This window comes from Globicephala melas, chromosome 13 (assembly GCF_963455315.2).
Source record: "Globicephala melas chromosome 13, mGloMel1.2, whole genome shotgun sequence".
Taxonomy (NCBI): domain Eukaryota; kingdom Metazoa; phylum Chordata; class Mammalia; order Artiodactyla; family Delphinidae; genus Globicephala; species Globicephala melas.
This window is the reverse complement of record NC_083326.1, coordinates 73,889,718-73,903,752: the sequence shown is the minus strand read 5'-3', so window position 1 is coordinate 73,903,752 and position 14,035 is coordinate 73,889,718. Positions and strand designations below refer to the sequence as shown.

General features: G+C 37.1%; 1 protein-coding gene across 5 annotated transcripts in view; it reads left to right on the top strand.

Annotated features, from left to right (window-relative positions):
• The window catches only part of TMEM116 (transmembrane protein 116), a 132,784-nt gene that overhangs the window by 73,969 nt on the left and 44,780 nt on the right, over positions 1-14,035 (top strand). For all 5 annotated transcript variants that reach the window (XM_030860517.2, XM_070047071.1, XM_060311083.1 and 2 more), the window contains exons 5-10: positions 3,454-3,558; positions 9,390-9,439; positions 10,367-10,450; positions 10,792-10,930; positions 12,882-13,026; positions 13,577-13,650. In XM_030860517.2, coding sequence (XP_030716377.1) covers positions 3,454-3,558; positions 9,390-9,439; positions 10,367-10,450; positions 10,792-10,930; positions 12,882-13,026; positions 13,577-13,650 — 597 coding nt within the window. The remainder of the gene's footprint in view (positions 1-3,453; positions 3,559-9,389; positions 9,440-10,366; positions 10,451-10,791; positions 10,931-12,881; positions 13,027-13,576; positions 13,651-14,035) is intronic.

Genomic DNA, 14,035 nt, shown 5'->3' with positions numbered 1-14,035 from the left:
ATGCGGCTGTCCAGCTTTCCCATCACCACTTGTTAAAGAGACTGTCTTTTCTCCATTGTATATTCTTGCCTCTTTTGTCATAGGTTAGCTGACCTATGTATGTTATGTGTCTTTTTGCTCTAGGTGCGTGGGTTTATTTCTGGGCTCTCTGTTCTGTTCCGTTGTACTATATATCTGTTTTTGTGCCAGTACTACACTGTTTTGATTATTGTAGCTTTGTAGTATAGTCTGAAATCTGGAAGCATTATGCCTCCAGCTTTGTTCTTTTTCCTCAGAATTGCTTTGGCAATTCTGGGTCTTTTGTGGTTCCATATAAATTTAAGGATTATTTGTTCTAGTTCTGTGAAAAATGTCATGGTTATTTTAGTAGGGATTGCATTAAATCTGTAGATTGCTTTGGGTAGTATGGGCATTTTAACAATATTAAGCCTTCCAGTCCAAGCACATGGGATATTTTTCCATTTCTTTGAATCATCGTCTATTTCCTTTATCAATGTTTTGTAGTTTTCAGTATATACACCTTTCATCTCCTTGGTCTTTCATCTCCTAGGTATTTTTTTTTTTTGGATACAATTTAGAATGGGATTGTTTTTTCACCTTCTCTTTCTGATATTTCATTGTTAGTGCAAAGAAATGCAACAGATTTCTATATATTCTTGTGTTCCGCTACCTTGCTGGATTCATTTATTAGTTCTAACAGTTTTTGTGGGGGACTTCAGGGTTCTCTCTATAGAGTATCATGTCATGTGCAGATAGTGGCAGTTTTATCTCTTCCTCTCCAATTTGTATACGTTTTATCTCTTTTTCTTGTCTCATTTCTGTGGCTAGGGCTTCCGATACTGTGCTGAATAGAAGTGGTGAGAGTAGGCATCCTTGTCTTGTTCTGAATTTAGTGAGAAGGCTTTCAGCTTTTCATCATTGAGTATTATGTTGGTTATGGGTTTGTCATAAGTAGCTTTTATTATGTTGAGATGTCTTCCCTCCATACCCACTTTGGTGAGAATTTTTATTATGAATTGTTGCATTTTGTCAAATGCTCTTTTCTGCATCTATTGAGATGATCATGTGGTTTTAGCCTTTCCTTTTGTTGATGTGGTGTATCACATTGATTGATTTGCATATGCTGAACCATCTTTGTGACCCTGGAATAAATCCAGCTTGATCATGGTGTATGATTCTTTTTATGTGTTGTTGAATTTGGTTTGCTAATATTTTGTTGAGGATTTTTGCATCTATATTCATGATTACCTTGTGCCTTGGTGTGGTTTCTTCATGTTTCTTATGTTTGGTTTTGTTAAGCTTCTTAGACATGGTGGTTAATATTTTCATCATATTTGGAAAATTTTTGGTTATTATTTCCTCGAACATATTTTCTTTGTTTCTCCCTTCCTCTCTACTCCTTCTGGAATTCCAATCCCAGGTGTGTTAGCCCACTTGTATTCCACAGCTCACTGAAGTTTTGTTCATTTTTTTTCAGTCTTTTTTCTCTAGATGTTTCATTTTAGTTTCTATTTCTGTGTCTTCAAGTTTACTAATTTTTTGCGGTTTTTAATTTTCCATATTTTAAATTCCATATATTATATTTTTCTAGAATTTTTCTAAAATCTCTAGAATTTCAACTTGGATCTTTTTTATATCTTCCATTTCTCAATGTTGTGCTCATGCTTTCCTCTACCTTCTTGGACATATTGAGTATATTTACAATAGTTCCTTTAACATTTTTGTCTCCTAATTTTCATAATCTATGTTGTATCTGGGTCCATTTCTGTTGATTAATTTTCCTCTTAGTTATGGGCCATAATTTCCTGCTTATCTACATGACTTACAATATTTTAGTAGACACCACACATTCTAGATTTAACATTGTTGGGTATTAGGTTTTATATACATGCATAAATTTTAGATACATATATAAATCCCATTTAAATTTGGGGATTTTGTCTTATATATAGTTAACTCTGAGTCTGTTTGATCCTTTATTTTTTGAAGGCTTGCTTTCAAGCTTTAGTTAGGAAAGTATTTCATGTACAGCTAATTTGGTCCCAATAGTAAGGCAATACTCTTCTTATGATTCTACCTTATTATTCTACAGTACTGCCCTTCCAGCCTATGGATTAGGAAGTCATTCCACACTGGCTGATGGGAACACAAACTACTCCTTCAGGGATTCCTTTGGAGATTGTTCCACCTATTCCTTTCTGGTGCTTCTTTCTCTTCTCTTCATGGTTTTCTCTCCCATGTGTGTAGATCAATACTTAATCAAAGACTTGAAGGTACCTCTGCACATCTCCAGAGCACTATGTCTCTGTGTGTCTGCCTCTTCTCTGATAATTTGCTTCACACATTTTAGCTGCCTTGGCCTCCCCAAACACTGAAATGTCTCCTCAACTCACCAGGACAGCTTGTCTCTGTTTGGATTCCCCATCACTGTACTCACTTTTCCTAGCCAGGTAGCTGGGGAACTTGATGAACTCAATTTGTTCGTTTTTCTTCTTTCAGGGATTATTGTTCTGTAATGATGTTATCCAGTGTTTGAAAACAGGGTGTTTTCATATATTTTGTCCAATTTTTAGTTTTTAAGGCTGAAAGACAAATTCTATTCATGTTATTTCATCAAAGGTGGAAGCAGAAATTCCTTCTCTTGGATTTTGTGCTGCTGGTTCATTGTGATCTTGTCAGCTCTTTGATGCTTTTAAAGATTTAAAAAACATTTTATTCAACATATTTTGTTCTTTTGATTGGTAAGTTTGGTTAAGACAGCCTAGGCTATCATTATTAGAAATGGAAATTCTTATGGCCTTTTCTTTTTTGAAAATTTTTATTAGAGTATAGTTGATTTACAATGTTGTATTAGTTTCAGGTGTACAGCAAAGTGAATCAGTTATACATATACATATAGCCACTCTTTTTTAAGATTCTTTTCCCATATAGGCCATTACAGAGTATTGAGTAGAGTTCCCTGTGCTATTCAGTAGGTCCTTATTGGTTATCTATTTTATATATAGTAGTGTGTATATGTCAATCCCAATCTCCCAGTTTATCCCTCCCCCCACCCCTTATCCCCTGGTAACCATAAGTTTGTTTTCTATATCTGTGACTCTACTTCTGTTTTGTAAACAAGGTCATTTGTACCCTTCTTATGTCCTTTGCAATTAAAAAATAAAATAGAAGAAGATTCTGTGATATCCTCATAAAATTAGAACAGTTGGGTGAGAGGAGGTAGATAATGCTGTGGTTCCTCTGAATATTCAAAAGGATAAAATAAGAAACCTGGGACATATTTTAGGCCTTGGGTAGGTTTCCCAGACTTGGCCCTGTTTTGCATGGTATGGATAGTAGATGGTAAGTTACTAATAGACCAGTAGGTAGGATTCTTACAGCAGAAAATAATGTAGAAAATTGAAGGAAGCCATAGTGGGACAGTTATGATGGGCTGTTTTGATTTTCACCTAGATACTCTACATTTCCTCATTTTTCTACACTGTCAATTACATCTGGTACCTGTACAAAGAGCTGAGGATGAAACCCCACCAGAGTGGACAGAGCACAGTTCCACTGGTAAGTTTTATTCAGAGCTAATAGTTATGAACAATATGCTAAGACAAACCCATACATCCTTGACAAACAGCACTCAAACAACACTGGCGTAGTTTCCAGTCTGTTGACATGACTTCCTCTTCTCTCTTGCCGTCACCGCCACCACCAACAGGATTTGATTATAGGAAATATTATTTATAGTATTGCCATTACTGCCTGGTTCCTTTCAGTAAGGGAAATCCTTCTTGGCTCTATGCCAATCCGTCATTATTTTTAGAGTAAAGAAAAAGATCTTGGAGAGCAGTTAGGGAAAGTGCTCAGGCAACTAACATGGGATTTGGGTTACAGGTATTGGAAAGGGAGGGTGTTTGTTCTTCTCTGATGTATTTCTTTGGTATGTGTGGGTAACAGGTATTGGTGTGAAGAAGGGCAGAGGAATTCATGTGTGGTAATCAGAAAACAAGATGGATCCAGGGAGCAACTGTCTTTCCTTCTTTGGTTCACAAAGAGTTTGGGGCACTGTCTAGCATTACAAAAAGAGAGGAGAACACAAAGTCAGTGAGTCAGTACATCTGGATTCTTTTTTGTGTATACATATCTTACATGTCACATAGTTCACCTATTTCATGTGTACAATTCAGTGGTTTTAAAAGTAAACTTACCAGGTTGTAAAATTATCATCATAGATCAGTTTCAGAATATTTTATTTGCCCCAATAAGATCCTTCATGCACATTTACTGTTAATCCATTTTCCATACCCTACGCTAGGCAACCACTAATATACTTTCTGTCTCTATAGATTTTCCTTTTCTGGACATTTCATATAGACATTTCATATATCATACAAAATGTAGTCTCTGTGTCTGGTTTATTTTATTCAGCATAATGCTTTTGAAGTTCATTCATTGTAGTGTGTCTAAGTAATTCATTCCTTTTTATTGCTCAGTAGTATTCTATTGTATAGTACACTTAGTTTCTTATTTCTGATTCTTTCAGTAAATCACTAAGTGATTTAACAGAAGACATTTTTCTGATGTTAGCAATTTTCATTTCTTTAAATGTCTTTATGTATTTTAATCTTACTATACATATCTTACAAATATTCTAGCCCTTTTATTTCTGTAGTATCCATTCTGTTGTGGCTTTTTGAAGGGGAATTTTTTTCAAGAGCACCATGGAGTAAGTGAATCTGGAAATCCTCCCAACATACTTCTTCCAGAGCCTACACATCAGTTCTAGAACAAATGAAAGTGGTATACTGTCATGTATATGGGGAAACTCAGCAAATGTTTGTTGAATGAATAAATGGTATTATAGCACTGTGAAAAGAGCATTTGAAAGTGAATCAGGAGATCTGTCTTATAAACCTAGTTCTGTCATTTATCTCCTGTATGTCCTTGGACATGTCATCTCCCTTTCTTGGGCCTCAACTTTTCATCATAAAAATGAAGTGCTGGTCTTTGTGATTTTTAATGTCTTCTTCCAGCTCTAAAATGCTACAATACTCTTAAATTCTCACTTGACTGACTTCTTAAGAAGATACTCTTCTTGCTTTTTGTAGCCTTGCTCTAGATACATACTGCTGGAAAAGGGCAGGAGTATAGAATGCTTTTAAATTTTTTTCTCTCTTTTTTTTCTTTTTTGTTGTAAGGACAAAGTGCGGTAAGGAAATCCTTGAAAAATTAATATGACGAGACCCCCTTATCAGCATCCCAGACAGGATATTACAGTCTGTACAAGTACTGTCAATAGAACTCTTTGCAATGATTAAAATATTTTATGTACTGTTCAGTTCTATAGCCGCTAGTCATATGTGGCTACTGAGCACTTGAAATGTGGCTGATGCGATTGAGGAACTGAATTTTTATTTCATTTAATTTTTTTTAATCTCTATTTTATTTAATCTTAATTTTAATTTAACGGCATGAAGCTAGTGGCTACTGTATTGTACAGCCCAGGACTATATTCTGATCCCTTTATCTCTTGTTTACCTCTGAGGATTCAACCCTTATAATTATTCTTTTATATTTTCAACTTGTATAGTTTCTTAACTCCCTGCAATTTAGTAATGACCCACGGCTATATATCCATTTTACATGTTTGTTTACATAATCCTACAATCCTGGAGCTAGAAGATACTACAAAGAAACAATTAGTTCAGTTCCCTCCCTTCAAGCAGATTAATGTCAAAGAAGTTCAAGAAATGTATAGATATAGTATTTAAAGTTTTTATTCATTCATTCACTCATAAGCTAAGAGACTAACTGGAATTTGAGAGAAGTTCTTCAGGCACAGAGTTATTCTCTAAAGAAGTAGTCATGAGACCAGAAGCCAAGGATGGAGACAACATGGGGGAATATTATCCTGAGTCTTGGGCTCCTGGTAGTAGAACAAATTAACCTTTTTTTAAAATTGAAGTATAGTTGATTTACAATATTATATTAGTTTCAGGTGTACAACATATTGATTCAATATTTATATAGATTATACTCCATTTAAAATTATTACAGGGGCTTCCCTGGTGGTGCAGTGGTTGAGAGTCTGCCTGCCGATGCAGGGGACACGGGTTCGTGCCCCAGTCCAGGAGGATCCCACATGCCACGGAGCGGCTAGGCCCGTGAGCCGTGGCCACTGAGCCTGCATGTCTGGAGCCTGTGCTCTGCAACGGGAGAGGCCACAACAGTGAGAGGCCCACGTACCGCAAAATATAATAATAATAAAAAAAAGTAAAGTTATTACAAGATAATGGCTATATTTCCCTGTGCCATATAATATATCCTTGTTGCTTACAGAGCAATTTAATTTTTGAAGGAAAATAGAAGGAGAGATGTAAGATTAACTCTCATATATAATATTCTGTTGCTTTCTATGCATACAAATGCAGTATTGATACTTCTCTTTATAACCCATGCTATGACACTAATTCCAAGAAAACAAACTCTATCTCCAAATTTGCCCCCACTGCCTATTATTCTGTCATTATAGCTTTATATCAGGAGCCTTGAAGATTTGTTTTTCATTTTTGAGTTCTCTTTTAAATACCCCAGGAAGACTTCGGCCCTAAACTATTACTAGTAAGCTTTTTACCAGAGATTCATTGACAGTGGATAAGAACAGCAGTTAAACACAGGGTAGCCACGTGATGATGGATAGAAGATAGAATAAAAAGAGAAGAAGAAACGTGAGTGGGAGAGGTCACCAAAGACTAATTTTACTTATTTCCCATTTTACCTGAAGTCGACACTGGCTGTTCTACTTTAAATCATTTGCTATTCCTGATCCAAAGTTCTTAGGGAAAATCAGTTACCCACCTCTGATTTTTTTTTTTTTTTTTTTTTTGCGGTACACGGGCCTCTCACTGCCGCGGCCTCTCCCATTGCAGAGCACAGGCTCCAGACGCGCAGGCTCAGCGGCCATGGCTCACGGGCCCAGCCACTCTGCGGCATGTGGGATCCTCCCGGACCGGGGCACGAACCCGTGTTCCCTGCATCGGCAGGCGAACCCTCAACCACTGCGCCACCACGGAAGCCCCCAGCTCTGATTATTGATTAATTGCTCACTTAATCCTTATTGATCCCTAGCAATGGCATTCCAGAATATAATATGATCTCTGCCTTAAAATATTGGATTGGCCAAAAAGGTTATTTGGCTTTTTCCGTAAGATGGCTCTAATAGTGCTTAGTTGTCTTTAAGTTCATTTGAAACAATTTTGTTAGATCATATTGTGACAGCTGTCATATCGGCATGCATTTTAAAATAATTGATCAAAATTGGTGAGTTTTTGTGTAGCCATTTTAATATTGAAGATGGAAGAAAAAACGCAACATTTTCGGCATACTATGCTTTATTATTTCAAGAAAGGTAAAAACGCAGTGCAAAAAAATATTTGTGCAGTGTATAGAGAAGGTGCTGTGACTGATCGAACGTGTCGAAAGTGGTTTGCGAAGTTCATGCTGGAGATTTCTCGGTGGACAATGCTCCATGGTTGGATAGACCAGTTGAAGTTGATTACGATCAAATTGAGACATTAATTGAGAACAATCAACATTATACCACGTAGGAGATAGCCAACATACTCAAAATATCCAAATCAAGTGTTGAAAATCATCTGCACCAGCTTGGTTATGTTAATCGCGTTGAGGTTTGGGTTCCACAGAAGTTAAGTGAAAAAAACCTTCTTGACTGTATTTCTGCATGTGATTCTCTACTTAAATGTAACGAAAACATTTTGTTTTTAAAACAAATTGTGACAGGCGATGAAAAGTGGATACTGTACAATAATGTGGAATGGAAGAGATTGTGGGGCAAGCAAAATGAACCACCACCAACCACACCAAAGGCCAGTCTTCATCCAAAGAAGGTGATGTTGTGTATATGGTGGGATTGGAAGGGTCCTCTTTTATGAGCTCCTTCCAGAAAACCAAACGATTAACAAGTACTGCTCCCAATTAGAACAACTGAAAGCAGCGCTTGAGGAAAATCATCTGGAATTAGTCAACAGAAAACGCATAAATTTCCATCATGGTAACGCAAGACTGCATGTTTCCTTGATGACAAGGCAAAAACTGTTGCAGCTTGGCTGGGAAGTTCTGATTCATCTGCCGTATTCACCAGACATTGCACCTTTGGATTTCCATTTGTTTTGGTCTTTACAAAATTCTCTTAATGGAAAAAATGTCAATTCCCTGGAAGACTGTAAAAGGCACCTGGAACAGTTCTTTGCTCAAAGAGATTAAACAGTTTGGGGAAGATGGAATTATGAAGTTGCCTGAAAAATGGCAGAAGGTAGTGGAACAAAATGGTGAATACGTTGTTCAATAAAGTTCCTGGTGAAAATGAAAAATGTGTCTTTATTTTTACTTAAAAACCAAAGGAGCTTTTTGGCCAACCCAATAGAAAAAATTTTGTTTTCTATTATATTAAGATGTTCTCTTCAAAATCTCTCTCCATAGACTCCTAGTGGATATGGGCCATTCTTCTGTAAGTTGTTTTACAGTGTCTAATGCAACTGGGAATTTTTGAAGTGTTCTTTCTTCTAGATAGGTCTTATATTCAAAGGGCTTTTCTGACTCTGCCCTATTATACTGAAACTGGCCTATAATGGTTTCTGCTGGTCGTCTTATACATAGACTTTTACTCCAACCATATGGTCTGAAAAGTCTACACCTCCCTTGATCTAAAAGAGGAGAGGATTGAACTATTATTAGAAGATGAAGGATTATGGTGTGATTTCATATTTGCCTTTCTTCTTAAGAGAATTTGTTGTGGTATCCAAATCTTATATTAAGCTACTTTCTACAGACCCTCTTTGTGGCTTTTGGTGTACTTTTTAGAATATAGTAATACAGATAAAATTCTGTTATCTTCAGTGCTAAGGAACTATCTACTTCATTGAATTTTAAAAAATAAATTTATTTATTTTTGGCTGCATTGGGTCTTGGTTGCTGCACGCGGTCTACTCTTCGCTGCAGCGCTCAGGCTTCTCATTGCGGTGTCTTCTCTTGTTGCGGAGCACGGGCTCTAGGCACACGGGCTTCAGTAGTTGTGGCTCGCGGGCTCTAGAGCGCAGACTCAGTAGTTGTAGTGCACGGGCTTAGTTGCTCCGTGACATGTGGGATCTTCCTGGACCAGGGCTCGAATTCATGTCCCCTGCATTGGCAGGCGGATTCTTAACCACTGCACCACCAGGAAAGCCCCCTATTTCATTGAATTTTATATCAAATATTGCTTAACTGAAGTAAACCTGCTGTTGGGAATTTTTGTACTATCAAATGGTAAGTGATGATCTGGTATTTATTGTAATATGATTGGCAATATCCTAAGACATTACTCACATTTATTCTTTTCATAGGTTATAGGTTATACCTGTCGAGTTAGTCAAATAGCCATCATTTTGTCAAGGTAAGATTTTTGCTTTCCTTCCTAGCAAGGCGTAGATTCTTGTTAGTCTTGGGTCTAGGTAGGAACAAATAGGAGGACAATGCCCTTATTTCCATTGATTCTGTCACTCCTGAGTCCTCACAGAGCTTTACTAAGTAAGAAACAACAAATGTGTGATCATTGATTCCATTTTCCCAGGTAAAATAGGCAAGCAATTTGAAGTTTCAGATTAGGTTTTAGTCCCAATTCTGCCATTAACTCTGTGTGACCTTCAATAAATAGTTCCCTTTAAGTCTTTTGACTTCTAATTCCTTTTCATATATCATGAAAAGTTGTAGTAGGTGGTTTTCAAGATCTTATTCACCTTTATAACATTGGGTGAGACTCTTAAAATTATTAAGCTCAGAAAGGATCTGGATCTCACCTAAAGTGGTAGTCACATTGAGTTGGTTTTAGGCTTTATAACTTTTACTCCTAGATCTTTTCCTCTTATAGGGATCTGGATATATTTAGCTGCATAAATAACTGGTTGCTTAAAGCTGTGCTTTGGAAAAGCTCTCAGGAAGGAGCTGATGAGAATGAAGTTATTACTGGTCACCATGAAAAGTGAAACAGACTGATCACAGAGCTCCTTGGTAGCTTTTTCATTTCACGATTACCCACTTGGATTTTTAATCTGATCATACAGCTCCCAGAGACTCTCTGTGAAACTCTGTTAGGGTTTATTAACCTAGGTATAAAATACATTTCCCACTCCACTTCCCCCAGAACTTGAAGAGAAGGTATACTTAAAGTTTTTGAGGTACTTTTCTTGAAGGAATTAAATATATGTATTTGCGGAGAGCTGGTGGGGTGATGGAGTTGGAAGAAGGACAGGAGAATATTTTGCAAAGGGAAAATGGCATAAAAAAGTTTGAATATTAGGGTGATAAGTTTTTTTCCTCCCAGCCTGATACCTCTACTATTGATGATACCTGTATTCTGTTTGGGTAATGCCAGTGAATGTTTCCGCAACTTCAGCCAGAGCCACAGGTAAGTAAGGACCAAACCTATCATTTTTATAATAGACTACACCTATTCTTTTCTACAAACAAAGATGGAGGAAGACTTTGTACATACATTCTGGCCAAGGTGCTTGTATTTGAAATGGGCTTTGGACAAGTTGTACAGTCAAGGCCAAAAATATATAAGCAGAAATACAACACAAAATGACTAGATGATTATGTGTCAGTGAGAAGGAATAAGGTATTATGGGCAAGGCTTAGCTAAATGATAAGTTAAATTACATACTCATTAACTTTTGTTGCACCAAATAGGTATCTCTCTGGTCTTATACCTGTAGCAACATTCCTGACCATTGATTCTCTTCCTAGGTGTATCCTGATGTACTCACCACCAACATCCATGGCTAAAGTCCTGCCTTCTGCCAACATATCAGTCTGTAGCACACTTTATTTTTATGGGCTTATCATTTTCCTGGCCAGCTTTCTACTCAGCCTCCTCACCATTGTGGTATGGTGCCACCCTACTTGCCTTTATGGAAAGAGAGGGGGCGGTTGGGTGGGATGGGGCAGTATACCCAGGCCTGGGAAAGATGGGGCGGAGAGGCACTTCTCATAGTCCTAGAACTAAGAAAGTGTCTAGCAGATATTGATAATTTAATTACTACCTCAGTCTTTTGGACTTCCCAAGATCAAATGATGAGTGGGGAAAAGAGCCTATATTCATTATGCGAGAATTATGCTCACTCTAGAAATAATGTGTTCCTGTGGATCCTCATGGAGGACCAGACCAGAAAACTAGTATGTGTCGGGTATATTCTTTATAAAGTATGATACTCTGGAACACAGGACATCTTCTCTGTTTTAATTTTCCAAATAATTAAAGAGTTTTCTTTTCTCAATTCTTTATTGACTATAAATTTGCATTTATGCTATGTCTAACTGGGTTTAAAGTGCTGAGTGACTCAGACAGTTATTAAATACTCATTTGACATCATCAGACTGATGGACAAGTAATCATCCATGGGACAATACATTATTTATATATAACTGCCCAGTACGAAATCAGTAAGCAAGTGAACATGCCTTTTTATTTGTCATATCTACTTTCCAGTATCATTTTCTCCACTTTTCATATGCTAGTTCAGGAATTATAAACTATCTGGTTGCAGACCAACTTTATCCCACAGTTTCTTTCCTTTTGCTAACACAACTAACATCTGTGAATGAAATACAATTGTGGAAAATTTTCTTTGACAATTCAAAAATAAGTTATGGAGATAGCTTAGATCAAATCAGCAACTTTGTAAAGAATGCACAATGACTAGTTTATATTAAAATGGCCTTGATGGTTTTCATTTAGAACTGATTGACAGGAGAGACATGTGTCCCAAAACCTGGCACCCTAGGGATTCCTGTTTGCTCCTTCAGAATAACCCAGGCTTCAGTGGGCATTCAGGACTGGCATTCTGATTCTTTTGTAATCAGCAAACGGTGAACTGATTCAACTAGATGTAAATATTCTCAAATAAGTTCAAGCCTCTTTATGATTCCTATGTCTGTGGGGAAAGGAAACCACATGGCTAACCTTAAGTAATTGGGTTATTAACTTACAGAGTGGATCTGGATTATTAGAAAAAGTTTCAGATTTGGACAGATTTTATTACCTAATTTACTCCCCACAAAAAGGACATTGAACTGATTTATATTTATTTCATTAACTAAACCGTATTCAAATTGCTCCCAAATGGAAGGGAAAAACAATCTGTTTTCCATCTAAGTGCAAGAAGAGACTTCCTAAAACTTTTTTTCTGGGAGTTGAGAATTTAAGCTCTGTCACAGTGCTAAAGTATTTATTTTAGGGGTATTAAGCACAGAACACTTAATAACACAACCTTTATTTATTTAGTTTAAACACCTTTTTTGGAGTATAATTGCTTTACAATGGTATGTTAGTTTCTGCTTTACAACAAAGTGAATCAGCTGTACTGTACATGTAATTCACCATATTCATATATCCGCATATCTCCTCCCTCTTGTGTCTCCCTCCCACCCTCCCTATCCCACCCCTCTAGGTGGTCACAAAGCACCGAGCTGATCTCCCTGCAACACAGCCTTTAATAAAGTGTTTTAAAAGAGAATCTGGTTAGATCTTAGTTTTAACTTCCCATGCATATTGTGATTAACTTCATTGAGAAAAATGAAAGCCTGAGGGTTGATGTAAGGTTTATGTATTGAACATATATAGTTTGACTAATATATGTCAATTTACCTGGCCAAGCAAAAGATCACTCTAGAGATAATTTTCTCTCAAAAAAAGCCTGGTCTCAGATGGTAAAGACAGGAGGATGGTCTTTCCTGCTGTCAGATCCTAAGAGAAGGATCTCTCCAAAATGATAGGCTAGACCTGGGAAGTTTTAGTAAGCCTTAGGCAGACTACTCACCGCTATACTCATGTTTAGGTCTTACTCATTCAAGCCCAGACACTTTACAAGAAGTTTCTGAAATCGACTGGCTTTCTGGGGAGTGAACAGTGGGCAGTGATTCACATTGTGGAGCAGCGAGTACGCTTCTACCCCGTGGCCTTCTTTTGCTGCTGGGGCCCAGGTGGGTATCTTAATGGAAAGATTTGGGCAATGAAAAGGGTAACCATTAGATTGTGGTCAAGCAAAGTAGTCTCACCAAGAAGGATGACTACAAATTTCTGTCCAGCATGTAAAATTTACCTTCATTCCACCCGTATCTTCTTATGTTTTAGAAATTAAGAGAATTAGATGTGAGATGATATGAGAGGAAATGTACTGACAGAACTCAGAGACATTAACACCTGCCCTTTCTACTACATAAAGTTAAAGTGTAAGGATCAGATAGGATAATGTTTATGAAAGGGCTTGGTAAACATAAGAAGTTAAGAATTGTAACTTATGATGTTCCTGTAGTATGTCTTGCCACCATTGCTACTCTAATAATCTGCAAAGTTTAATCAATGCGGAATAGCGGTTGGAGATCTGAGGCCAGTGGTTTATATAACTGGTTAATCTCACTGCTAGTCTTCATTATGCCTATAATTCTCACAATGCTTAGGCGTGTATACTGAAAAAAATTATGCTCAGGCAGCCAGGGCTGGCAGCAAGATTTATACTTTGTGTTTTCACAGCCGTCATTCTGATGATCATAAAGATGACTAAGCCACAGGACACCAAACTTCACATGGCCCTCTATGTTCTCCAGGTAACACCTTGAACATCCAGCATTTCTGTTCTTATACTCTCTTATCCTGTTCTCTTACATTGCCATTATTCAGTAAGCACAATTTTTCCCCTTAGGGTATTTCTTTCTGCATTGCAAGAGAGAAATATATTATTTATATTCAATCATGAAGAATGTGGAAATTTCCTCACAGATGAGGTAGATACCTTTGTGAAAGTGCTGCCATGCATTCCAGAGCATGTATATCTCAGGCCAACTTCATTTCATTGATGTGTTTTTTTTTTAAGGGATGGGTAACAAAAGAAAAGATCTACCAGATAATGTTCTTATGAAACTCTGATAGTGACATGATTCTCTCTCACCCAGAGTGAAATGAATGGGATAAATTAGCTATTCTAGGTGAATG